The sequence below is a fragment of the Dunckerocampus dactyliophorus genome, chromosome 18 (genome assembly GCF_027744805.1).
Source record: "Dunckerocampus dactyliophorus isolate RoL2022-P2 chromosome 18, RoL_Ddac_1.1, whole genome shotgun sequence".
Lineage (NCBI taxonomy): Eukaryota > Metazoa > Chordata > Actinopteri > Syngnathiformes > Syngnathidae > Dunckerocampus > Dunckerocampus dactyliophorus.
The window spans coordinates 8917937-8943933 of NC_072836.1; the positions used below are offsets into that span (position 1 = coordinate 8917937).

General features: G+C 42.5%; 1 protein-coding gene across 2 annotated transcripts in view; it reads left to right on the forward strand.

Moving 5' to 3' along the window:
- The first annotated feature begins 240 nt into the window (after window positions 1-240).
- Window positions 241-25997, forward strand: part of metrnla (meteorin like, glial cell differentiation regulator a) — a 28075-nt gene continuing 2318 nt past the window's right edge. The window contains exons 1-2 of one of the 2 annotated variants that reach the window (XM_054760188.1): window positions 241-389; window positions 23750-24138. In XM_054760188.1, the coding sequence (XP_054616163.1) occupies window positions 241-389; window positions 23750-24138 (538 nt within the window). Of the gene's footprint in view, window positions 390-20366; window positions 20699-23749; window positions 24139-25997 lie in introns of those variants that run through there. The other variant, XM_054760189.1, reaches the window with a different exon arrangement.

Below are 25997 nucleotides of genomic sequence, written 5' to 3' on the forward strand. Positions count from 1 at the left end.
CAGTTACCATGGGGAGAAAACACTAGGGGTGTCACAAGATACTCAATTCACGCGATGATACGTGAGATTGTGCCTGCGACAATGAGATAAGGCAATATTTCAACATTACTGTCAAAAGTACAATGAAAAATATTTTTAAAAACATGACTATATTGCTACTAATTTTCTACTATGTGACACTCTTCAGCCCTCTGTGTGTATGCTACTGGACCCGCCTCCACCCACTGAGACAAAGACTGTATGACTGACAAAAAGGGCTTACTCCGTTCATGCCGTTGTTACATGGAACAAACGCGCCAAGGTGCTGAAACCAATGCACAGAGTGAACTCCTCTTCCTGTTTGGAGGCGGGAGACGAGGACAACAGACACGCATGACCATGGCAGTACAGTATGTTGAAATGATCAAGTTCATTTTCATTTATTGTGTGATTAATTATTGTCCCAGGCCTAGTGCCCACAAGAGATTTTTTTTTCTGAATGAGAAAATGTTCTCACGTTTTAATGTTGACATCTTGTGACACCCCGACACTACTCATTTGTAGTGGAGTATAAATTGGTGTGTTTTATTGTTTCAGCATTTGAATATTACATTGCCGAACTTCTTTTTACACTTATCATAGTTAGAAGCGCAAATATGTTACTTAAATAACTGCAGAGGCGGTTCAATGGCGAGAATTTGACCGTGGAATGGATTATTTCCATTTTTGAGGTTATTGGTTGGTTGAAACATGCAAGTGAGCACTGACCTTTTGACACACACACACACACACACACACACACACACACACGCGCGCGCACACCCACACAGTTTATTGTTGTGTAGTGGAGGCATCCTGTGTGCATGGTTGTTTGTGGGTCATGATGATTCTATGATACAGACAAACATCAACATAGCTTGTCATGTGTTTGTGTGTGCTCTTTTTTTTTTTTTTTAGTCCTAAAATAAGTGGATGAAGAGATTAAGATCTGTTTGGGTCAGATGTGTTTGAACAATGTAGGAGCCATTTATGTTGCTTTTGGGTTTGGTTCACCTGGTTTGTGTTGGGGTGATTGTGGAGTGTTGTAATTGGTTGACCACTGGTGGCGGTATGGAGGTGTTGCATATATAGGTGCGGACATGATAGTGCACGAAATTAGGGTGGCGGGAGGTCACACGGTTTTTACCGCTCACACGAACATCATTGCACCACTTTTACACCCTCCATACATTCAACGAGCCAAAACATTTAGCATCTTGGACGTGTAATTCATCGTTTTATTCTTTTTATACAATAAACGCAATATTAATTCTAACGTAAGCATCCGTCTGGACATTGCATTATTGGAGCGCGTTATTACCTGAATTCCCCGCACCCAGAAGCGACAAGGATGAGATGTAACTGTCGCTACAAACAATGACTAGCATTTAGTGGGAGTAGAAATGCAGCCATATTTGGTTTTTTTAATATTTGTTAGTTTTACATCAATATTAATAATATGATTAAAATAAAAACTTTCATATTAAAAAAAGAGAAACTTATTTACAAATATTTTGAACTAATTTTTGAACCAAGAAAAATATTTCCATTTCAGTATAAATATTGCAGTAATTCTTTTGCATAATAAAATTACAATTAAAATACATGAATTTATTGCAAATTATTTTAAAAATATTTCTTAGTAGTCTATTTTATTTGTGTACATATTTATATTACTGTAAAAATAGTTCCACAAAGGAGCATCTAGCATGGGGAATAGTAGGAGTGTATTACACACACACACACACACACACACACACACACACACACACACACTTGTTCAATCAGGGCCTGCAGTCTTTGGACACTGGGCATGCTTCCAGCACAATGGGTGAGCCATTAAGCGGGAGTTATGAGCACAACATCCTCCCTGAAGAGCGGTAGCTTGATTACGTCTGCGCGACCCTGCTGTTTACAGTCTGCCTCGACCTTACAGTGGCCTCCCACAACACCTCCTCCCTCTTTTCGTCAACTGTACTTATGAAACAGCCGCTACACCACCTGTGTGCGTGTGTGTGTAAGGAATGTGCTAGCTAGACCACTGGACCGTCCAAGCCAGCTGGTTCTGTCATTAGTTAGCCTTCCAGAAACAAATCTCCCCGCCCAATTTACTCCTCATTTGGTCGCAGTGTGCCAGTTGGATTTTTTTTTTTTTTTTTTTTTTAGCCCGGAGCACTGAAATTGCACGTGTGTCGTTTTTATTTGTCAGACATGGCAGGAGAATTCCCCCTCCAACCCACAGCTGGCCCAGGAATGCCCCCCCCCCACCCCCTCCAACACGCACACACACACACACACCATCTCGCTCATCCAAAACTCCACACACTTCATCACTCCCCTCCTTCCTTTTTAGCCCCTGTCTTCTCTGCCATGACATTTTCTGAAGTTGAGCCCTTCCAAAGCCCACAGACGGACCACTGCGCACCAGGAGGGTTGCCGTGGAGAAGGATGGGGGTGGGGGACGGGTCATCACGTCATCCAAACCGCTCGGCTTGAAAAATGATCAAGTTGGATTCGAATCGACAGAAATGTGATACAGTCCACTCCCTTTTAAGCTGCAATAACATTCTGTTGCAGTATGAAAATACTTTATTATAAGCATCACTCGTCGTCCCAAATTTACTGCTTTTGTACCCTTTTCTTATTAGAGGTACCAAAATAATTTTTGGCACCCACCTTTATAGTATGATACCTCTTTTGATTGGTTGTGGCGACCATAATATTATTGTTTAAAAAACACTTAAAGGGAAATGGCACTTTTTTTTTCTTTTTTTTTTTTGCAATTTTGCCCATCATCCACCATCCTTACGTGAGACATGAACACGTCTTTCTCTTTTATGTGCGTTCTAAAGATATAAACAGCGACAGCTCATTACTACACGTATTCCGCCTATAAAGCCTTCTGAAAATGACTCCAAAAAGCACCAACGCTGCTCCAATTACATATGTGACGTGCATATTAACCAAGCTACAGCGACATTATTATTATTATTATTATTATTATTATTATTATTATTATGCTGATCAAACTATGTTACTGGCTCAGACACTTCGGCACAGCTTGCTAGCGACTAGCTTCACCACACACCCGCTCACAATGCCTCAGGCCACTACCAAAAAGGTAATGCTACATATTGGCAACGCTGCTACTTCTGCTGTGTTTTTGTTTTGAATGTTTTTATTTTTCTGGTCATGCTTAAAAGGACCAAAATATGGCAAAATACTTCTAATTAATACCTGTTATCATGATTGGACCTGTTACAGCATGTATATCCCATGTTGGAGGTTTTTAAGGTGTTTTAATAGCGGTCTTTGTAGGCGACATAAGTGTATCCCATTACGCACGGTAATGAGCTGTCTCTTTTTATCTGTTTTTATGTCTTTTTAGAACACACAGAAAAGAGAGAGAGGTGTGTTCGTGTCTCACGTTAGGATTGAGGATGATGGGCAAATTTCCAAAAAGTGCAGTTTTCCTTTAAGTAATTATGGATGATTTGTTAGTTCCTGTAAAGTCACAGAAACAAAACGTCTGTCAGTAATGTGCCCCAAGGTAGCTGAGGTCAAAGGTTAACTAACTACACTTTCTTTTGAGATGTTCCGCTTGCCAATTTTTAACCACTCACAAGCTGGCTGAGGTCAAGGGTTAAAACATACATCTTATGTTTCCTTGTCATTGCTGTACTACACTTCATTTATTTTTGTTATATATTTGATCTGTCCATGCAGCAAGTAAGAAATCCTAAATTAAGATTTCTATAGCGCCCCCATGACCCTTACATTAGTTTAACAATACACTACATAACTGCGTGTGTGTGTGTGTTTTTATTGGTGTTTTTTTTTTTTCTTAACAGTCCATTTTATTTTCATTTTTTTTGTCCTTGACATTCCAATTCCGATGTTAAATACTCTTCAGAAATTAAAGTTGATTGCTTTTGATGCGATGTACTCTCATTATGCCATATAATTAATGACAAAATGGTCTCAAACAATGTCAATATTGGTTAAAACCTTGTTAATATTGTCTGTCTGTCACAATGCCTTTAACATGTTAATAAGAAGGCAACACTGATTTTAGTGTTTTAGTGTACACATTCCTAAAATTCTGCCCTGAGCCCAGTTTGTCATCATCCAGTGGAATGCATCAGATGTGACAGAATAATTTGTGCTCAATTTGTCCATCAGGAACTATTGTACATGGAGGGAAAAGATGACCTTTTGCCACATTGCTGGAGCTGTGGTGTCCATTCCCTGCTGAGAAATTGCACACGGTTGTAAAACTTCTTGAAAAATCTGTCATCTTGACTCCTGGAAGAGATTTACGGGCACCGGACGGCGGCTCGCTTTCATTTTCCGCTAACAGGAGACGCGGAACAAAGGGAGCGTTGTTGGAGACATGTGGGCCATAGTGGAAACAGGTTTATATAATGTCATCATGAACTGCAGACTGTTTTAACGTTAAAAGATCGCTATCTAGCATATATTGCACCATCTTCCCCTCTTTTGTGGGTGCATATTTCACAGTAAATCACATTATACAATTATGAATGGCCCCCCTCTGGTGAACAAAGGCCTCTAGTGGGCTTTGTGTGTACTCTGAGGTATGCAAATACTTACTGTTCACCATCCAAGCACAGCAGCAGAGTGGAGCTGCATGAATAACTCCTGTGTCTAATTATTCCTGAAAAATACATGCAGGGCCGCTTTCAAAGCTTAGTGGTTGTATCCGTGATTCATAAGCACGGGGGGGGGGTCAGGATCTGCAGCAGCAGTATGGAGGTGGTAGAGGCACTTGTTGATGCTGAAGCTAAAGTGAACCAGATGTAGCTCGGGGGACGTGTAGCGGGCGTTTGGACGCAGCGTAGCTTGATGCTGACCTCATTCTTGGACTACCGGATCACCAGCAAGCTCTCAGTGGAGTCAGAAAACCAGGAAGCAGTGGCTGCAGGTGTGGAGGATGTTGTTGCTCCTTATGGGGTGATTGTAAGGGAGTGACGGTTGAAAGAAGAACATGCACATGTACTGTACAGTACATGCATACCAGAGAAGCAGCAGGTCCCACTTTGCATATTTTGTGCTCTATAGAGGCTCCACTCACCTTACGCAGCGAGCTACGGCTAAGCTTGAGCTTTAAACATGCACACTGACTAATTATACAGTGCCCACACTTTTTCAGCTACAGGTAGTTTTAATATGACCAAGTCCCAAAGAGCTACCTCCTACTATAAACATAGAAAGCGTATTGATATATGAATGAGTATTCATGTACATTTTAGATTTATATTGCAGTACTGCAGGAACCCATATTCCACAATACAACTCCTGACATTTTTTGTCATTACATTACTCTGACGACTTGCACTGCATGGAGTCAGCCATGTACGCCTAGTCCGGACAGAAGCTGCTGACAGCCAGCCTCAAGCGCACTTCCAAATGATTGTCAGTCAAAGACATGACATTGTGGAGAGGGGGAAAAAAAAAATAGTACTCCTCCCATTCCATATGGAAGTGGTAGGTTTTTGGCTTCTCACTTTGTCCTCCTTACCCACTCAGTTTTAAACCCCAAAAAGTCAATTGGAGGCTAACTCGTTAGCTCGGTAGTTTGCTACGCTATGCTTAAAGCGGCGGCCGTCTCTCCCGTCCCTGCAGAGATGCTGTAGCCTGTGCATAAGTGTCGCACAATGTTGTGTAAACAAAGATAGCTTTGCCGTAAACTCGGTATTCATTATTTTTACAGGTGTACGTGTCTGACAGATGGATGTCAGACTGGCTTCCCTGTATGTCAATCAAATGACAAACATAGTGAGGATGGATTATGGGCTGTCTTTTATTAATGCCATAAACAATCAGCACCCCTGCCTTACAGGATCTCTCTCTCACACACACACACACACACACACACACACACAAGACAAAAATGAATGTAGGAATAAAGACCCCTGATCAAAATTTTAAGACCAGTTTAAAAATTTCAAGAATTGACATTTGCACTGTTTGGAATTTGCATGAGAGCACCAAACATGGGACATTGAAAGGTGGAAGGAAATGTTATCTTCTGAGGAAAAAAATGTAACCTTGACAGTCCTGCTGGCTTAATTTTAAACTCCTTTTTTGTGTTTAGCTAACACTCCAAATACCAAATCATTGGCATGGAACAAAACTGTACAATTTTTAATTTAGAGTGCATTATGTAAAATCTAGATAACTGGTAGTTCATTTATTGTATTGTATGTTTACAAAGAAAGCCCTTACTTCTATTGATTGCTAGTTTGTCGGCAGGATTACGCAAACTATTTAACCGATTTCATTATGTTTTTGGTGAGAATATGAACAAACGGAACCAATATTTTCACTTTTGGCTGTTATAGTCAACTTGCATTAGGGCCAAGTGAGGGGGCAGTGGCCAACCACATCCGGCAGATGGAGTTGCGGTTAAAATAAAAACCAAAAACACATTTTGATGCTCATTACTGCCACCACGGGACTGGAGAGTCACGATTTTTCAGTCAGACGGCCAAGCATTGTCGTGCTTTGGCAGAGGTCTGCACTCCGGTAAATGCGTTTGTTTGCTTGGTAGCAAGATTACGTAGAGGCTACATGACGAATGGGGCAAAAGCCAAGGATGAAACTACTAAATTTAGTTTGCAAATGTCTCATTCCACTGCTAATGTGGTGCTGCTCTGCCAGCAAAGCCCGTTGTTTGAACCCTGTCCCCCCCCCTTTCCTAGTGCGCTCTGTTGAATGTATCAAGCTACTATTTAGCATACTAGAGCCCGTGTTTTCCTGAAACGCCTTGCTGAGCGCTGTCATTTCCCATCTTCCCTCAACACATCTTTCGCATGAAAAACGTGCAGGTTGCCTTCTAAAGTACACAAAAAAGTTGCAATGGGGGCCCCTGCTGTCCTAGACCATTGTCAGTTGGGGGGTGCGAGGCATGCTTTGACACATCAGTGGAGGATCAGATTGCTTTTGTTGGGCCGGGCCCAGGTCCTCGCCGCTCCTGGCCACTTCAAAGGCCCACGTCAGTGCGCGTTAGCGTCCGCTACGAGTGCTAACTGAGGTGGATCAGTGGTGTGTGTGATCAGCGGGGCCCACAGTGGACCCTCAGGACGACACCCTGTTGTCTTAGCAGGCGAGGCAGTCATGCAGCAGGGGGAGTCGACAAAGCTCCACGGGACATGAGCGACAGGTGAGGAGAAACAAGATGGATGGGGCCAATGGTGTTTTTATATGGGGGGGGGGAAACTGGGGGTTGGTGCTTGGGGCCCGGGGCGAGGGGCGGTCGGTGGGGGCACCAAACACTTAGGTAGACTACATACCGTTAAAACTACCATAAATCAGCCTGACAAACTCTTGCTGTCTTTTGTGCATTTTAATGAAGTTAACTAAACTTAAATTGAGACCAACCTCCCCTGTACCACATGGAAGCCATGCTGTTAAGCTCCCATTTACACTAATTGTACATGCAATACTTTTAGCTCTGTTATTCCACAATTTGAAGTAAACCATTGAAAATGTCTTATAGGGTTAGCGCTCCACTTTTTGGTAAAATTGTCCATCTACATGACCTATTATTGCAATTGTAGTTCAGGGAAAATGGGGCAAATATAAAAGTCTTCGGTTTATATAATTCTTATTATCATCTCCTGTGGACCTGTCTGTACAACGTCCCACTGGTTGGTAGGGGTGAGCAAGGGCGGGGACGTTGGGATGAGTCAGGTTGAGGGAGGGTAGGATGGCGGGGGTCAGAAGTCACCGCACAGGAGGCAAAAACATCCTCCCTGACGCTCCCAAAAACCACATCCCTTGATGTTGTCGCAGCTAGGCCACTTTTGACTTGATGTTTGAAAGCAGTGTCTGTACATACATATCATTGTGTGATATTTTGTACACCTTTTTATCAGTCCATGGCATGTTTTGTTTTGGTTTTTTGCCATGATTTTGTTATTTTTGTACTACACAGATTATCTAAAACGGGAAATTGCATTTTTAATCTACGTTGTATTTATATTGAATGCACTACACCACATAAGACAGTGTTTTTTTTTTTTTCTTTAATGTGCTGCTTTTTTATTTTTAAAAATTGGCTAATATTGGCAATGTTCTAAACTTCACACCTGTGATTTATCAGGAAAAAAAAACGAGTGAGAACTGTTAGCTGTTTTACTCAGCAGCATTTCTAGTGTAGTGTACACATACATACACAATATTCAACATATTACAATCATTTTACTGTCTACCTAAAAATGTCATTTAATATTTTCATTGCGTTTTAGCTTGATGGCGTGTGTGTGTGTGTGTGTGTGTGTGTGTGTGTGTGTGTGTGTGTGTGTGTGTTTATTACATTTTACCAATATGGTAAGCTGCTAAATTTTGTTCTTTATTTTATATCACTTGTTGCGTGCCGGTTGTTGCTAGGCAGCATTGGTAGCACACAAAAACCCCCAATTTTTTTACAACCTGTGGCAGAGAGTTTTGTTGCACAACAAGGACAAGGAGATCTGGCAGGAGTTGTAACACTAAGAAAGTTACACAACCAGCACTATAAAGATTGTGACATCTTTATATGTGCACATTATTTTGGAAGTAAATTCCTACTGTACTAAATGCAAACTAGGTACTAGAAATAAAAGTAAGGGTTATTTTTTGCCATAGTGCCATCTGCTGGGTATGGTAGGACACTGCCCCACTTGCCTCCAATGCACTTTGGTGTAAAGTGGTTAAATGTGAGCATACATTCACATTGGGGCCTACAGTGGTTTGAGGTGGCAAGTTGGTGGCAAGGAACTCATGCGCAGACAAACCAGCTCGTCTCGCCGACAGGTGTGACTGGCGTCTGCATGCATCTGTGTGTCTGTCAACACATCCTGACAGGATGCGTCTTCCCGGGCATGGAGGGACACGTTGCCGCCGCTGACATCGCCTTTTGTGTGCTCACCTGCGTCCACAGTAACAGCATCCAACAGTGCATGCTTCAAAATGGTCTTTTCACAATACTGGAGAATATCAATAATACAGTGAGCACAGTATAACAATGCAAGATTGCTTTTTATTTGGATTACATTGCCTGTGTCATCACATTTTGAAGTGAACCAGGTTATGACATTGCCAAAAAACTGTTTTCGAAATCTGAGGGAATGGGACATGGGCCAAGGAAGATTTTAGTGCATATCTGTATACAGCCACAGATTCGGAAATCTTTTTTTTTTTTGTGTGTTTGTTGTGGGGCATTTTTCAATTTTCAATCATTTCTGTCATTAAAGTGAAAAAAGTATGTACTACCAGGGACTATTTAGTGGGGATGACCCAATCCACATTTTTTGGCTTCCGATACGATTTATTTTTATAGTCTTGCCGATCCGATCCGGTACCGATCGTTTTTGTTTTGTTTTTTAATAATAATAAGCTTTTGTTACAGGCATGAATTTGTGGGATTGAATATGGTTATGACGTCTTTTTTCACTCAGAAGGAAACAAAATTACAAGAATAAAGTTGTAATATTACATAAACCACGTAAGTCCCTCCTTTTCATAGTTGTCTCAGGCAATGCCTGTTATGGCGGAGTATTAAAATTAGAGTTTGAGAATAAAGTTATAAATTTACGAGAAAAAACTCATAACTTTGTTATAGGCAGTGCCTGAGATGTCTATGAAAATGGGGGGCTTATGTGACCTTTGGCATGTGGAGGGGGCCTAGACATGCTAATCTGTTTGTGCTCAACTGCTCTGTTTTGCTGCCATGTTATAAATAAAAGCTTGCCTGAAGCAAAAGGGAAGTTTCCTTCCTTCCTGAAGAGCTACGCTCCATTTCCGCTATATGACCCGATGACACGTAATATTCTGACTTTATACTCGTAATATTGCGACTTTTTTTTCTCGTAAATTTACGACTTTATTCTCGTAACTTTAAGACTTTATTCTCAATCTCAGATTTGTTTTTCCCCAATGTGGCCCTAATACTGCGTCGTATTATATAGAAGATCTTTGGCTAGTTTTTTGCGCTGTAGAGTTTTCAACTGATAAACTCCAATCTCAATAACAAACATATTGTTTGTTAAAAAAACATATTGTTGTCTCTAGAACTGAATGGAAGTCCAGTAAACGTGACACTTCCTGTTCGTGGGTAACGAAGTGAAGCCTGAGGTAAACTATGTGCTGACATTTAGCAGGAATGTGCTCAGTGGAGGTGATGTCAAAGTCTAAACATCTTTTGGTGACACACCACCAAGCTTCTGTCATTTATTGTTTGGACAGCAAGGTTCATCGTCGCACAATAACATTCTTAGAAGCCGCACATACACACACACACACACAGTTTCATTCAAGCAGTGCATTATTCCAGATGTTTCCTAAACTGATGAAAGGCAGGGAAGCTGCTCACAGAGTCCAAATAGACTGAACTAAGAGTTGGATGCAGACCAGCTGGATGTAGCAAGACCTCCGTGATGTTTCCTGCATGGAGAGGAACCAGGCACAGGCCTTTTTAGTCGCGATTTATCTCCCCAGGATGTGTGTGAGGCACGTGGGGAGGATGGGGGGGACTGACATCCCTATCATTACATCCAGAGCCCTGTGATAAGACGGGGAGGAGAAAAACAAACACATTTATGTCTCTTATCAGGCTACATCACCCCCAGTGGAACAATCTATTTTTCAGCTTTCGGATTAAAAGTGGCAAATTAAACTGCTCCAGTTGGCCGATGACTGATCCCTCACGTGGAAAAGATATTATTTAAGCCGTCACACACATTTCAACCACATCAGGTGCAGGAGACCTCAGAGCTCACTACCAACCTCAAAACATGTCACCGGTAGTCAAAAGTGGGTGTTTTTTTTTTTCCCATGTGTAGCAATTCTGGTGCTACCTCTGTGTGTGTATAATGGACCCATTGTGTGATGTTGAGTTCCTCGGGCAGCTTCTGCTGGATCTGAGGCTTTGCCAGGAAGCGAGTGGGACAGTGTTGAGGTGCAGAGAGAGACCGCCGCTAAATTGTTGGCTTTGTTTGGCGACATTTTTCTGGGATTTTTGATCACACACGTGCAATAGTCGGGGGCTCAAAGCAGCTCTGCACGTTTAATCGTCCTTATGCAGCGCTGGTGTTTTTCTGGTAGATTTCTTCTTAAAAGTCTACCATGGCTCCGGGAAGAGTTCTTAAAGTGCTGAATTTTATAATTGTAGTAAATCTATGTAAGAAATGCTCGTGTATTTTACTTTATCCACTTTTTACACCAACTCTGCACTTGTCCAGTGTAATAGATGCCACATGTCACATGCAACAACGTAGCATTAAGGAACGGGACAGGAGGACACTGCAGCTAACACAGCTTATTGCTAACATTACATCCCACTTTATCAATAGGCTAGGTTAGCCTATTTCCTGAAGATGATTTAACTTACAGCTCCCACATCTGTAGCTCACTGGCTGATAGTTGGCGTTTTATTTTAAATATGTGTAGCGAAGCCCTTTTTGTTGCAAAGCTCTCCTACATGAAGAGATGGGTCAGGCTCATCTCGCTACAGGCGGGTCATAGGCGATATCGGGTCTATGAAGAAGGAGGTTTTTTATTTTTATGGCTTCAAAAGCGACCGTTTCTTCAAGTGGAGCAGACAAGTGAGATTTTTTTTTTCACGTTTGCAGCTCATACGCATTGTTAGATGTTAAAACAGAATTTAAGAAGTACATTTTGCATAATAGTGGGCTTGGAAGATCCTTTTAACGCTGCAAAGTGTGTAGATGTCGTCATGGATTTTGTTCTGTTGCTTGAGATTCACCTGCACACAAGCATGTCTGGTCATGACTTGTGTTTTCAACAGGTGTCTGGTACTGTGCTTACATGTGGGTTGCACAGTCTTTAAAATAGCTAGACTGTTACTTAAGCATCCTTTTTTGAATGGGCGCAGTCTTGTGTTGTTAGTTCGTAGTTGTGTTGGATTTCACACGTGAACCACATGACCTTGCTAGGTGTGTGTGTGCGCGTACATCAGACACGCAAAACCCCAAAGCAGACAAGCTGCTGATTTGTCTGTCCAGAACCTTAAAAAGGTGCGCAGGATGTGTGCGTTGGGCGCCGTGCTGCTTAAGCTATCCAAGGAGCCGCCAACTAACACAACAATAAGATCACAGAGCGCGGCGTATCTGTGCTCAGCTACTGTGATCCCTCAGCTGATCCTGCTGCTGATTGGCGGCCTCACGTGTTCCGTTTGGTCAGCAAATCGGCCGCTTTCAACTTCATCCAGGTTCTTTCACATTATAAGCTTCTCTCTGCACCTGTTTGGAACTTAAAAATAACCTCCCAGTCTGTGGTTATGCTCATTCAGCATAGCCGCAGCATAATTTAAACTCAATAAGGGTCATCTCATTTGACTTGTGCTCTACATAATATGGAGAAAAGTGAGGAAAGTTGGTGCTGGAATGAAGTATTGTACAGGAATGATGTTGGACTAATCTCCCTGTACAAACCGTCTTGGGAATGAACAAAAAAGCTCCTCCCACCTCCACGGTCCATCATGGCTGTCGTCCAGTATTAGCCATCCTAATGCCTGATGCGTTTTGTGCACAGCATCCTGCGCTGATAAAAAATGAGGCCTCTCGTTGAGGAAACTGGCAGGCAACAATGATGGCAGGGGAGCGAGAGGATCCACGGCACTTTCTCCACAGGAAAGCATGAGAATGAGACCACTGAGGCTAATCTGGAGGAGTGGAAGTCGTCCTGCCTGCCATGCAGGGGGGAGTCTTGTAATAGGGCACAAGTGCTTCCTCCTGTGAGCCCCGTTGGTCCCCGTCTTCCTACAACTTCACATTACCTTCCTGTGTGTGAATAAAGCCCATTTCTAGCTCATTTTGAGGCAGTCTTAATTATTGATTTGGTTTCTGGATGATTATTATTATTATTATTATTATTATTTTATATGCATTTTCCCACACATTTTGACCTTCTGACTGCCTTCTGAGTGCTGAAAACGAAACTTTTTGGAAACTCCAGCCAAGGTTGACACTTTCTATGCGCATGTTTTACATGAAAATGTAGTTTTGTTTCTTTTCTTTTATGACAATAGTTTTAAAGGTCCCCAATTAGTATGTTCTAACAATTTTAAATCTGTTTGAGGCCCCACAATAGTGCATTGGAAGCTTATTGGCTAAAATCTGGCGTAGATGATGGAATTTAGACAGTTTAAAAGTGCTTTTAGTAAGCCCTACTGGGAACACACCGTTTTGTGTCTATGGCTATGCTAATGAGCTGTTTGTCCATGTGTCTCTGACAGTGTGTGTGTCTCTGGTGTGCCTACTATCCACTTTTTTACGTCCACTGTAACTCTGCCCTCGTCCAACATAATAAATACCATATATCACATACAACGCGCGTTACACATGCGTTACAAACATTAGCATAGCTACAGTATGTGAGCTACAGTGCTAACAATAGTCAGATTTGAACAGTAAAACTATGCTAAGTTAGCCTATTCACAGAAGAAAAACAAAATGATCATACAGCTCCCACCTCTGTACCTGACTGATGAATAGTTGGCAGATCTCCATACTTTAAGGTGTGTAGCGAAGCCTCTTTTTTCCGCACCCACAAAAATGTCATTGTTGAAGTGCTGTAATGTAAATAGATATTTATCTCTCTAAATATTGCAGGCGTCACAATTGCAACCAAGGCAATTATAATTACAATTATTTTCAGGCTTCTGAATAGCGAAATAGCATTCCTTGCTTTGAGTTTTTATCACAAGACACACAACAAGGCACCTTGTTTTGTTGGCATTGTTTTTATTATCGGCCTTCTGCGTGCAAAGACAGCTGATTGATTTGTTTTGACACTTGACTACAGTTTGAAATGTGCATTACCGCCTCCTGCAAGGGCTAAGTGCCACGGCGCCCTCTGCATTGCATTAACGACGCGCAGTCAAAATTGTACAACGAATGCCAAGATTTGACCTCAAAACCAGTGGAAATCCACAGTCCTAATCCACATCTGATCACTGAAAAAGACTGTGCTGCTTTCATCACTACTCTCTGACCCAAATTCTACATGTGAGCCGTCAGAGCTCGGTTTTGCTGGTGTTGCTGAGAGGGAGAGGGATCTGATAGCCTAGCGCAGCTTGAAGGCATCAAGGGGCTCATGCGGTACCATCTCCACTCGCAACCCCCTCCCATGTCCTTGTAATAGACACTACACAAACCATAATGTTTTCTCCACATTAGTCGCTCTTGTTTGTCTTTGTATTTTGAAATGCTCCTTCTGCACGTAATCTAAACAAGAGGCAGCCTTTTGTCTTCTCTGGCTTGCCAAGCCTTCATGGAATTTTGGAGTGAGCTGTGCCAGATGCTGCATACTTCAAATATGTCACTTTCCTCTCCACATATCGACGACGACACCAGCAGAGGTCCTGACCACAGCTCGAGATCTGAGGCCCACTATGCTGCGAATGTGTCGTGATGCTTTCTGGGGGCATCTTGTTTAAGCAAGACTGTGACGGGGTCGCACAAAGGTGTGAAGAGATACAAAGACCACGCACTTCCTCAGACATGCCTGCCTCGTCCAAATGACAGCGTTCCTGTTTGTTCAAGAGGAATGCTGCTGCAGGTTAGAGCTCAGTCACATTTCTGACACTTTGAAAGCGAGCCAGGGAGGGATGATGACAGGCAGACGGCAGCGAGATGCTATCAAAGCGTCGTAAACATACCACAAAATATCGAACCCACTCGTGTGGCTGACGTGCGTGTGTACAAAATAGGCGGAGGAGGAGTCAGTTTAGGGGACAAAACAGGAAGTTGGGAGACTAAAAGCTAATGAACGTACTTGTTTGCCAGAGGCGTTATGTGTAGTGTAGTCAAACTGCTGACGTCACACTGCAAATCAACAGGGGGCAGCATAGTAACAGTATCCTTATATGGCGGGGGTAGGGAACCTTTGGCTCGTGAGCCAGATGTGGCTGTTTTGATGGCTGCATCTGGCTCTGACATTTCTTAACATGATAAAATGGATTTATTTTATTTTTTTCCGCTGGCAATTAAAAATTAAACATTGTAGAATTCAGTGTTAACATCCATTTTCTACCGCAGTGCGGGTGGCCAGAGCCAATGCCAGCTGTCCTGTTTTTTTTTTTCCCCCTCAAGTCAGACACCAAACCCTGATTATTATTGGATAATGCGGTAGTTTACCCCGGGACATTGAGACGTCAAAAGTAAACTTCTCTTCTTTAATCAAATAGCTAACTCTGCAGAACAGACCCTTTTGACAAAGATGGCAAAAAGAAAGATGAGGCAAAGCCATGCAGCACCAGAAGTCCCATTAATGGCAAGAAGTTATTTATTTATTGGTTAGCTTCAGTCTAACGTTATTAAAAAATAATTTCAAAGACTTATTATGTTCTTGTGAGTCTTTCTTAAAAATGCACATTTAATTGTATTCAGTGTTTAAAAATATTATAGAAATTTATCTTTTAAAATGTGTCTTTCATGGCTCTCTTAGCCAAAAATGTTCCCGAGCCCTGTTATATACTGGACAGCACAGGTTTGGCCAGTTGTTTTTCCACTTAAAAACTGCACAAACCAAGCTAAACTGAACAAATAAGTTGGTAAAAATGTGTTTTTAAGGAGGCAAATTGTATTCAAGAGGAGACTGAGGTCAGCAACACAGACCACTGCATCAAAGTGGATTTGGTATCATATGGTCATTTTCTGCCCTGTATCCTAAAATGTTACAATACAGAGGCGATGAACCTACTAGGAAATACTGTGTGGTCATCCTAATATGTCTACCCATACCTGATTTTGACGTCACATTCCAGAGCAACAGGGGGCAACATACAAGAGTATCTATTGCCGGTTTTCCTCTTGAAAGTAATCCCTGGCATGAAATCCCGGCTTCACGCTATCATGGTTTTTCAAAATACATTCATAAATCATTGCTTTTTTGTGGTTGACTACGCTCTATTGTTCATCAAAAACTATGTACATTAAAGCAAATTGTACGTATTTTTTTTTCCAAATTAAGCATTTTCAACCATAAAAATGAACTAAAATACAAGTATAAGACATTCAGATGGCGCATTCAAACATGTGATGTGTTATATTCTACAAGTACACTGCTCACGAGGCGTGAGTAATGTTACGGTAATGTTCAGTTAGACACCAGCACCAGACTTCGACACTGGAACAACAGGCTTTTATTGCAGGTTTGCAATTGCAAACCTCCACAATCATCCCTAATAAAAACACTTTTGCTGCCATAACCCAGGCCAAGCTGAAACTCAACTGTGAACCCCCAACGTCACTTTCTGTCAGTCCTCCACCAGAAGACTTTTACAGCACGAGACTTATTTATGTCTTAAATGGCTTATTTACTCCTATGTCTATTATATTGTGTAATAGTGATTTATAGGGGTGTTATTTCATATCTAAAGGGCTCTAATAATGTTAACCGTATTTTAGGGTTGCAACGCCGCACAAAATTCACGGTTCAGTTAAGTTCGATACGTTTGTGTTACGGTTCGATATTTTTTCAGTACAAAAAATAGTTCCATAAAACAAAGTGAACAAAGTGAGCCCTTTTAGGTCAGTCCTACAGTCTCTTTGTCTCGGTGGGTGGAAGGCGGGGCTGGCAGCTTACACACACAGAGTGCAGGAGAGTGTATCCTTGTGAGGAGCAATGCAAGGTAATGTAGTAGAAATTAAATGAGTCGATCACAATATATGGTCATGTTTTTGTTACTGTGCTTTTCTTAAAAGCAATGTTAATCTCGTCTCCTTCTCGTAGACCCAATCTCATTTATCATGACGGTCATTCATTAATTGATTAACACACTAATGGCAATGCATCAATAGCGTGAAGAGCCAGTGTGAGGCTAAGGTGGTGGTGCATATTTATACTTCTGCTACCTGTGTTTTAAGGAAATAACATGTTTAGTCAAACCCAGTTAGACTTATGTCTCATGCTCTTGCATCAGTGCAACAACTGTAATTGGCAATAAATGTTGGGCGAGGCTCATTTCGGACAGGATGTGGAACCTTACAGTGTCGTTAACACATCTGTAGCTGTAGACTGCGAGTCTATGACACCTTTTGTGTCTGTCATGTGTGCAGTTTACTACCCACGTTGGCCTTATTTAATGTTAAAATTGCTCCAAATCAAAAACGGTTTCATATTTTAATGTTAAACAAGAATCAATTGAAAATATTTCTAGAACAGAAGAAAATTCAAAGCGTTGAAGATGTAAGGGGGCAAACCAATCACATCCTGTCAGCGGGGTCATCTATTTTATGGTTGCTTTTTCACCTGGAGACGACTTCTGGCCATGAAAGTGAGTCAGCAAGAGTTAAAAACAACAATCTTTCCCTTCCCCCAACAGCTAAGCCCTCCCTGTCACCCTAAACTCCACAGGAGGTCTCCCCTCGATGTGCCAGGCTCCATAACAAACTACACATATTGACCAACTCTTCTAATGTTCCTATTACATATTACAACTTTTCAAAACAGGGGCAATATCGAAAGATGAGTAACAGTCTCCTGCTATCTGTCAACGATTTATTATTCCCGCCTCTCATCCCGCCAGTGAAACTGACAGGTGGAGGGTGAGAGTTAAACCTGTTTCCTTAACGCGGCAACCAAGGGAGAGGGAACATGTCATCAAGCAACTGGAATAATAGGGGAAAAAAGAGCCTTTCACACACTTTCTCATCTACGGGACATGGAGGAAAAAAACTTGATGGGTGTAAAAAAACAAAACAAGACAAATTTTTCCAAACTATGTGAAGCGACAGGACAGCTTGCCTCCACATAGCGAAAATCGGGTGGAAATGCATCATTTAATTTCCGTCTTCAGCATTTGCGCCTCCCTTACTGCACAAAGGTAGAGGTATAAAGTGCTACTGTAACTATAGAAACAAGTTTTCAATTCCGTGATGGGTATTCAGGTCGTCTTTTGAAAATAAAAGGCTAACATCTGGTCCGAGCTAGTGTTGCTGGAAGCACATCTCTTTGAGTAATGGTACTCGAAAGGAAATACATTGATTAGTCGGATTCTTTCACTGGGGGGGGATGCTTGCCCTATAAGTAAACATTTATATCAGAAACTCGACGAATGTGCTGCTCTTAGTTTGAAGTTTCATCGCAAACATCCACTCTGAACGCGGAAGTACACTGCTCTCAATGTAAACACTCTCGCAAAACTTTTGCAGGATCTCGCAAAACTTGCCCTTAGAGATTGCACTGGCAGAGCACATACTGTACTGTTTGTACACTTGCTCATATAAAAACACGTCAATTAACTGCTAAACTACAACCAAAGTCCAAAAGCCAGTACTTTGCTGCAACCCCCCCAGCCCAAAAAATTTTTTCTAGAGTAATAAATCAGAGCAAAGTGTGACAGGCATCATGTCGCAGCACGCCTTATTCTGTTACCTCATCAGGAGTCACTTGGCGATGCTACCGACAAAACACACGCAGTCAATTAATGAGTGTCTCCCAATATTTGTCAGTTGGGGTGGGGGTGGAGGGGGGGGGGAAGAGAGAGATAACTCTCCAAGCCAGAACTTGTACTCTGTAATCCCGACACATCAGTCATCATCCAGTGACAAGTCATTCCCAAATCCCGAGACACAGGGCTACAAACGGTTCTCCTGGTCGGACAGGTTTTGTTTCCCATAACTCCAAACATTTAGTGTTTCACAAGAACCTGATGCTACCTGAGATTTGTTACGGGAGTGATGTTTATAGATGAAGCCAGTTGTAACTGTTGGACAAGTCCATGCAGCTCTGCTTATTCCCACAGGGGGAAAAAAGCTAAATAAACTGTGAGGTGACTAAAGGCGAGGATGTGTGTCTCGGTCATATTCAACAAAAGCTTTCAACAAGCTTTTTTATCCTCCTACATTTCCTGTGAAAGGAGTGACTGGGTGCTCACAATTAGAGGCATAGAATCCCAAGCAATGTGGCTTTGTGGTGACTTGACCGATATTAATGACTTTGGAGCTACTGATGTGCTCACCAGTCCGTCAGACTACCAACATAAATTGATCAAAACAACAAAACTTAACCCTTAAGAGACCCTGGGGATATTTTGAGCCCGAGGTAAAAGTTATTCATTTTTAAAACACTTTTTTAGAATTGTCATCTGTTTCTTAAATTTGCTTAAAAAGGCACTGCTAGAATAACTAACATTTGTTGCCGTGACAAAAAATGTCCCATGGAAAACCACTACTTTGACCCCATTTAACTTAAGTAAATGCAATCATGAGTTAATATTTCAGTTTAGACTACTGCCTTTTGAGTTTTTAGTTTGTATATTTGTTAGTACTTTTTCCCCATCCAAAGCAATATTTACCACAAAATGTTTTTCTCACTTTAGCTTGGATGTTAAAATTATACAAAGGAGTTTAAAAGTATGAACCATGAACATATATTTTTTAAGTATTTTTTTGGGAAGCTGACATTTTTTTGTTTTTGTTGAAATATAAGGACCTCCCGTTTAATGCTATTTATTGTCTGAAGTACTGTATCTTCACTGTAACCTTGTAACAAATAACAACACAGTAACAAATCATCTACATGAGAGAAATGCTGCAAGTTCACAAAACAAAACGGACGTTTGCCAGGCTACCAGGTGGGTCAAACCGACATTAGCTACATACTGTAATACATTGCTCTGTAATATAGTAAAATTTCACGGCCAAGTGTTGAACAACGACATGAATACTTATTGTCATTCTGCCTCTTCAAAAGTCAGACAACTTTCTTCTGTGCCTCCCACTCATGTCTTCTTAAAAGAAGAACATTGCTTAGGTTTGCAGGCGCTCCTGATAGCCTGCCGAATTTCCGTGAACTTGCAGCAATTCTCTCATGCAGTTGTTTTTGGGGTTTGTGTGTGTTTGGCATTACCTTTTTTTTACAGCATTTTTAAGTGCTCAATTTGGAATTTGCAGAATTTGTGTGTTTTTTGGTTTTGGATCATTTGTGTGTGTTTGGACTGTTTGGGCATTGCTGCATGTTTTCCCCGATCTACCACATACAAAAGTCATAATGGGCATCACATTGATTCTAATGACTTTATTCCCAGTAACTTTATACAGAAAGTAACATTCAAAACTGAGCTTTATCCTATCTAGCAAAAATATGTATTTTTCACTCTTTCTAGAAAAGCTGCTCACTTTGGAATTTTTCCATTTGTTTATGTGACATTAAAGATAGCATCGTTTAAATACTATCATTAAACATGTATTACACGTTGTGAGACGTACAGCCTTTCCTAGAAAGATAAAGGCAGTCCGCTGAAGGGAGCTCAAATATCCGAGCCGAGGCGTGGTCACGTGAATGCGTCGTACGTGACAAACAGAGGTGGACGGGGCGTGACGTTTACGGACTAGTGGACGCAGTCGAAACTCTGAGCTCATTTCACGGAGGGCTGTCAATACAGTGAGCGAGTCGACGGAGAAAGTTCAATATTTTATGCAACCGTACCTCGGGGGAAAAGAGAGAAGCGGGAGAAAAGAAGCAGTGTGAACAACGACGGACTCTGTGGGGAAAGAAATGTGTCGACGGCGGCGGACTTTAAAGCCACTTTGAGGCGAGAAGAGGAGACAAACATGCTAGCCTCCTTGCTACCTCTCCTCCTGCTTCTACTCCTATGTCGGACTTCTCTCTGCCAGTACTCCAGCGACCAGTGCAGCTGGAAGGGCAGGTAAGCAAAAGCAAACACTTCTAATCTAGTTGCCTTTTTTGTGACCTGAAAATAACTTGAGTTTGGCTGAACTTTGATTACTTTCTGTTTAAAGTCGAAAAATACACCACTCATACATTTTGTCACCGGGAGAGCAATAACTTTTTTTCAGTCCATACATTGACTGTTAAGTGGCTATTTTGTCAGTAGGCCAACGATAAGAAAGTGTTCCGTATTCAATGTACTGTTAAGTTGACAAACGTGAATTGTTGCCTATTATTATAAGCAGCTTAGTTGCAGTCTTATGAAGTCGTAAACTATACTAACACAATACTGCTTTGCCATCTACCTAACCTTTTACCTTTTTTTTACCACTTGTATTTTTTTGACAGCACCTTTTCTAAATGCAAGATTAATTTAACTGAGCACTATCACAGCATATCATAGCAGTCCCCCATATAATGTGAAAATGTGCCCCCTAGTGGCATTGGGCAACATAGAGGACGACAGCTTGTCAATCTGATGAGACGTGAATGAAAACACAAACTGTGGTATAAGTGCCACTGGTAGTACACGGACAAAAAAAACAGTTTGGGAACCACTGTAGTGCTTGATTGCTCACCTTTTTAAACTTCTTAAAGTTCAATATTTATAACAGTTTATTACTTTGACGCAAGTAGTATGCTATATTAAAACTCTATAGTGATTGTCACAGAGTGAGTGTGAAGGCTTGAGTTTTATTTGCATTTGAATATTTTTCTGCAAATGAAGCAAATTATAGTGATTAATGGAAAATGGTTTGGTTAAGAAGTGTGAAGGGGTTGCTTTTGTCCACCAGTGCGATGCATGCTAGTGATGAGAATGCAGATGGTACGTTAGAAAAAAAAATCAGCATAAAGTGAAAGTAAATGTCTGTAATCATAAGTTCTATCAAAGCAGCCTCATGTCTCTGTGATGAAAGCTTAGGCCATGCGGATCATTGCACCGCCTCATCAAACATCTGCTGAAATGTCTTGCGCTTTAAAGGCTCGCCCCTCCATAGTGTGGTTTTGTGTTTTTTCCCTTTGTAATCCTCCAGTCAGGAGGGGCACTTCTTCTTTGAGCTGTGCACCAATAATCTGGTGTTCATTAGTGGGCCTGTTGAATAAGCTCCTTTTAATTGCATGCAGAAATGATGGGAGTTGGAAGAGGCTTTAGTTAATTAGAGGCACTTTGAGCAGTGCTGCATATGCTCCACATGTCTTCTGCTTTTTAATATCCGTGGCACATTGGAATCGGAGCATCTCATTTTCAGGAAACAGGGCGTTTCTCCTCCTGAAGTCAAACCGCCAGCTTGGCACGCTGCTGGGCCGCGGATGGCTTCCTGCCTCCAGCTTCTGCCGCAGAATGACTGACAGACTGCTTGCTTTTTTTTTTTTTTTTTTTAAGACCCTTAGCAGGCCTTAAATTCGGCAGGGAGTCGTTTGGTCTCGCTGGCGCCAGAGTCCAAGGTGCTGCCCGGACAAGCCTCCTCCACAGTCTTTGGTGGCTTGAAAGTGAGGGGAGGTTGGGTGCGTGACCTGCATTTGCACTTGCATGCAGCGGCCACAGTTATACTGTTGCTGCCCTTGTCTGCTCCAAGGCCCCTGTGGACGTCTATTCATGCACTTCTCCCTACAAAGTCTTCCCAAAGGCAGCCTGCCAGCGGTGCATTTGGCCACAGCGCCATGGGGGAGGGGGGTGCAGTCGCTTATGCCCCTTTTCCACCACCGCAATTTCTAAGCAAGTACCCAAACATAGGTGATTTTTGACAGCCAGGAACAGAGCCAAAGCTGGAAAAAATGGTGCTAAAGGGCCCGTAGAATGTAGCTGCTTTTGTCCTTTGACTGGTCCTGATACTTAAACTCACTTTCCACCCAGCATTATGGTTTGATGCATTTTTCTGCATCTTCTTGTAGTAGTATGGTATGGTTCACTTGTGAAGGATGGCCTGTCATTTGATTGGTCGACAACAAATCGTCACTATTTATGTAGCAGACACGGCCATCACTACAGTGCAAACACAAGCCTAATCAAAATACACTAATTCCTCCTTTATCACAGGTTATTGGTTCCTGGCCTGACCGTGATAAATGAATTTCCGCGAAGTAGGATTTGCTATTTATAAATGGAATATTTTTGTAGTTAGAGTGTAGGTAAATACGTTTTTTAACTTTATAGCCCTCTAAACATGAACTTGCGTAACACAAGTATGACCCAATAGAGTAGGCATAATGAGCGTAAATAAGCCATTTAAAACTCGTGCTCGTGTGTGTTTTATAAATGTGTTCCCTGGGGGAGCTGAGTGCCGGGTGGACAGGAAGTGACCTCGGGGTTTCAGAGTTGAGTTTTAGGTGTTGTTTTACTGACTCCTAGTGACCAGTGTAGAAAACTACATAGCATCTCAGCGTCTTTGAATGGATCTTCTGAATGCCTTTTTTTTGGCATTTTGCTTTTTATGGAGCTAAAGCACCTCGCCAACAGAACACCGCCGGTGATCAGAGTTCGGATGAAAGGAACCATTACACTTGTGGAAACATAGTGAGTCCCAAAATATCTTCACTACTACATACCAGTTTTCAACCCACTTTCTTGGAGCTACTGTTTTGTTTAAGGTGAATGTTGAACGCGTTGCTGTCTGTTAATTGGCAAATTGAATGGTATGATGTCATGCCAGTTACGTAGCTAACATAGCTATCGCCATCCTGTCAACAGACCCTTGTGGTGGGAACGCAAGCGTGATTTACTGTAACTGTACTAACTGCAACTGAACCATACCACTTGGTGGAAACATGGCTTCAAGCCCTGTAGAGTGTGTGTGTGTGTGTGTTTCCATTTTAAAGAGTCCCAAACCATTGTGGGTTTCAGCACCTTTTGTCATGGAAGTACCTTTTTTATGAGAAGCAGTTTTGCTTGTTTGTCAGTAGCTCGCACACTACCACGTCGCATTTTTTCACGTTGAATTAATTGTCGAAATACTCTCCAATGGTGTACTGTACTAAACTGCTAACTACTAACTAGCATAATCACATTGATCACCATCTTTTCCTCCAGCGGACTGACTCACGAGGGCCACACCCGGGACGTGGAGCAGGTCTACCTGCGCTGCTCCCAGGGTTCCCTGGAGTGGCTGTACCCCACTGGCGCCATCATCGTCAACCTGCGGCCAAACACGCTCTCCCCCGCCGCCTCCCGCCTCTCCGTCTGCATCAAGCCCAGCGCCGACTCCAGCGGCACTAACATTTATCTGGACCTGAACGGGCGGCTGCGCTTGCTGCTGCGCGAGCAGGACCAGGCTCGCGGTAAAATACACTGCTTTGGCATACAAGAGGGGGCGCTCTTTATCGAGGCTGTCCCGCGCACGGATATCAGCCGGCGGATTACGGCGTTCCAGTACGAGCTAATAAGCAACATGCAAGGAGTGGAGGAGCCCTCGCTGGCAGGTAAGAGGAACCTTGTTCGTCAGTACAAGCTAAGCCGTTAATGTAAAGGGTTTTTTGTTGTTGTTTTTTTCCCCCCAAGTAACAAAATGTAAATGCACATTTTGCACCTCCTATGGGTTGTACTCAAAATGCTTTGGAAAACATGCTAGCATACATGTAATACAGATGTCCTCAAAGTTTTACAATCATTAGACATGGTGAGTGACTTTCAGTTGACAGTTTTTGCTAAGTCCCACCTGTGACCCTGCGAAGACGTTTTGCTTCAAGGCCGACCTGCTTTTCAACCAATCTTGCTTATATTTTAACACACGTTCTCGTCAGTCCCCTAAAAGTGTACCAAATGTCATGGCGATTCAGCTAAAGGAAGTTTTTTGTAGAGCTGTGAGAGAAATTTCAAGTCAATATGACTTCTTAGGCCAAATCCTGGGGTTTAGTGACGGCACCACTGTGTGGTGTATATGTCGGAAAAATAATTGGACAGGCAACACAGTGGAGGGTGCATTTTTTTGAACAAATTTTCGCCCTTTTGTGTGTAGCGGTTCAGGAGTGAAAATTAGCTTACAAAAAACAAAACCAAAATAGAATCAAGGCAGTTCTGCACCACAATGGGGGAAACCCCCCCCCCCACCAATAATTAACCTAATAAGCGATTGCACTCTTACCTTGATTGTGCAGGTGTACCTAATACTGTGGGCCGTGAGTGTTACATTTAAAACAGCCATCTGCTGCTGATGGAAACATTAACTCACTGGGCCTCTTATTATAGGAAACTCAATTTTGTGTGCGTGTGTGTGTAAAACCACAACCGAAAAGTGGCCTCCATGGAAAAACAACCATCTGTTTTCACGCTGCGTACCTGCCTAACCTTCAAGTTAGTGCCCGCCCCCCCCGCCCCCTCCCCACTCAAACAGTATGAGGCCCACATCTGTTTTCACGTCTCTCTGTCTTCACGTACCCTCTATGTCCTGTGTCATTATCTGGCACGGGCCAAAGCCGGTGCTGTTTGTGATGTTGCCGCCTGGCGTGCGCCACAAAGACTGCGCCCCCGTGTCATCTCAAAGCCGGGACTGATGGATGAATGAGAAGCTCTCCCTCTCCTTCCTCCTCCTCCTCCTTCGTTGTCTCTGTTCCGCTGAGTTGTTCCCCATCAAGCTGGAATGCATCTTCCAAGCAGATGTTCCATGCTGTCACTCCTTAAAACCAGCCCTCATTATTCCAACCTCTTCTTCTCTCATCTCCACGCTACTTGAAGTGGTTTTCAGTCGGCCCTCCGCTATTAGCGAGCTTAGCAATGCATGGTCCAGATGTTTGCCGAGGCGCCCTTCCCGTCCCTGTGAAGTGGTCGCCATCAGAGGAGTGACCAGAGCGAGATGCTGACTCAGCTCTGCGGTTGTCATTCATGGCCGAGCACGCCTATAAAACAAAAACGTTGCTGAGGGACTCGAGGCTACTTTTTATCTCGGCTGCTTCTCCAGCTGCTCTTGAGTTTGCGGCAGCTTGACCTCTGACCCGTGGCGTGATGCAACACGACGGCCCAGCAAATACGCGGCTCCTATGTTGCACTCAAGAAAGTCTGGGAAAGCATGAAATGTCTCAAGGAAGGCTGGCAAAGTTCCACCCTTAGGCAGACAAACGTAACAAACATGGCCGCCACCCACAGCAAGCTAATATTTGCCTCAATTCACACATTTGACAGTATAAATTGTGATATCTAGTATGACCCAATAAATATAGCTTATAGTTTCTGTGATGTCAGCACCTCACTTTTTGTCTTTAACTTTACAAACGTTAAGTCAAAGATCTGAAACTTCCTACTTCACTGTGTGTTTGAATGCAGCACGAGCCCAAATTCACTCACC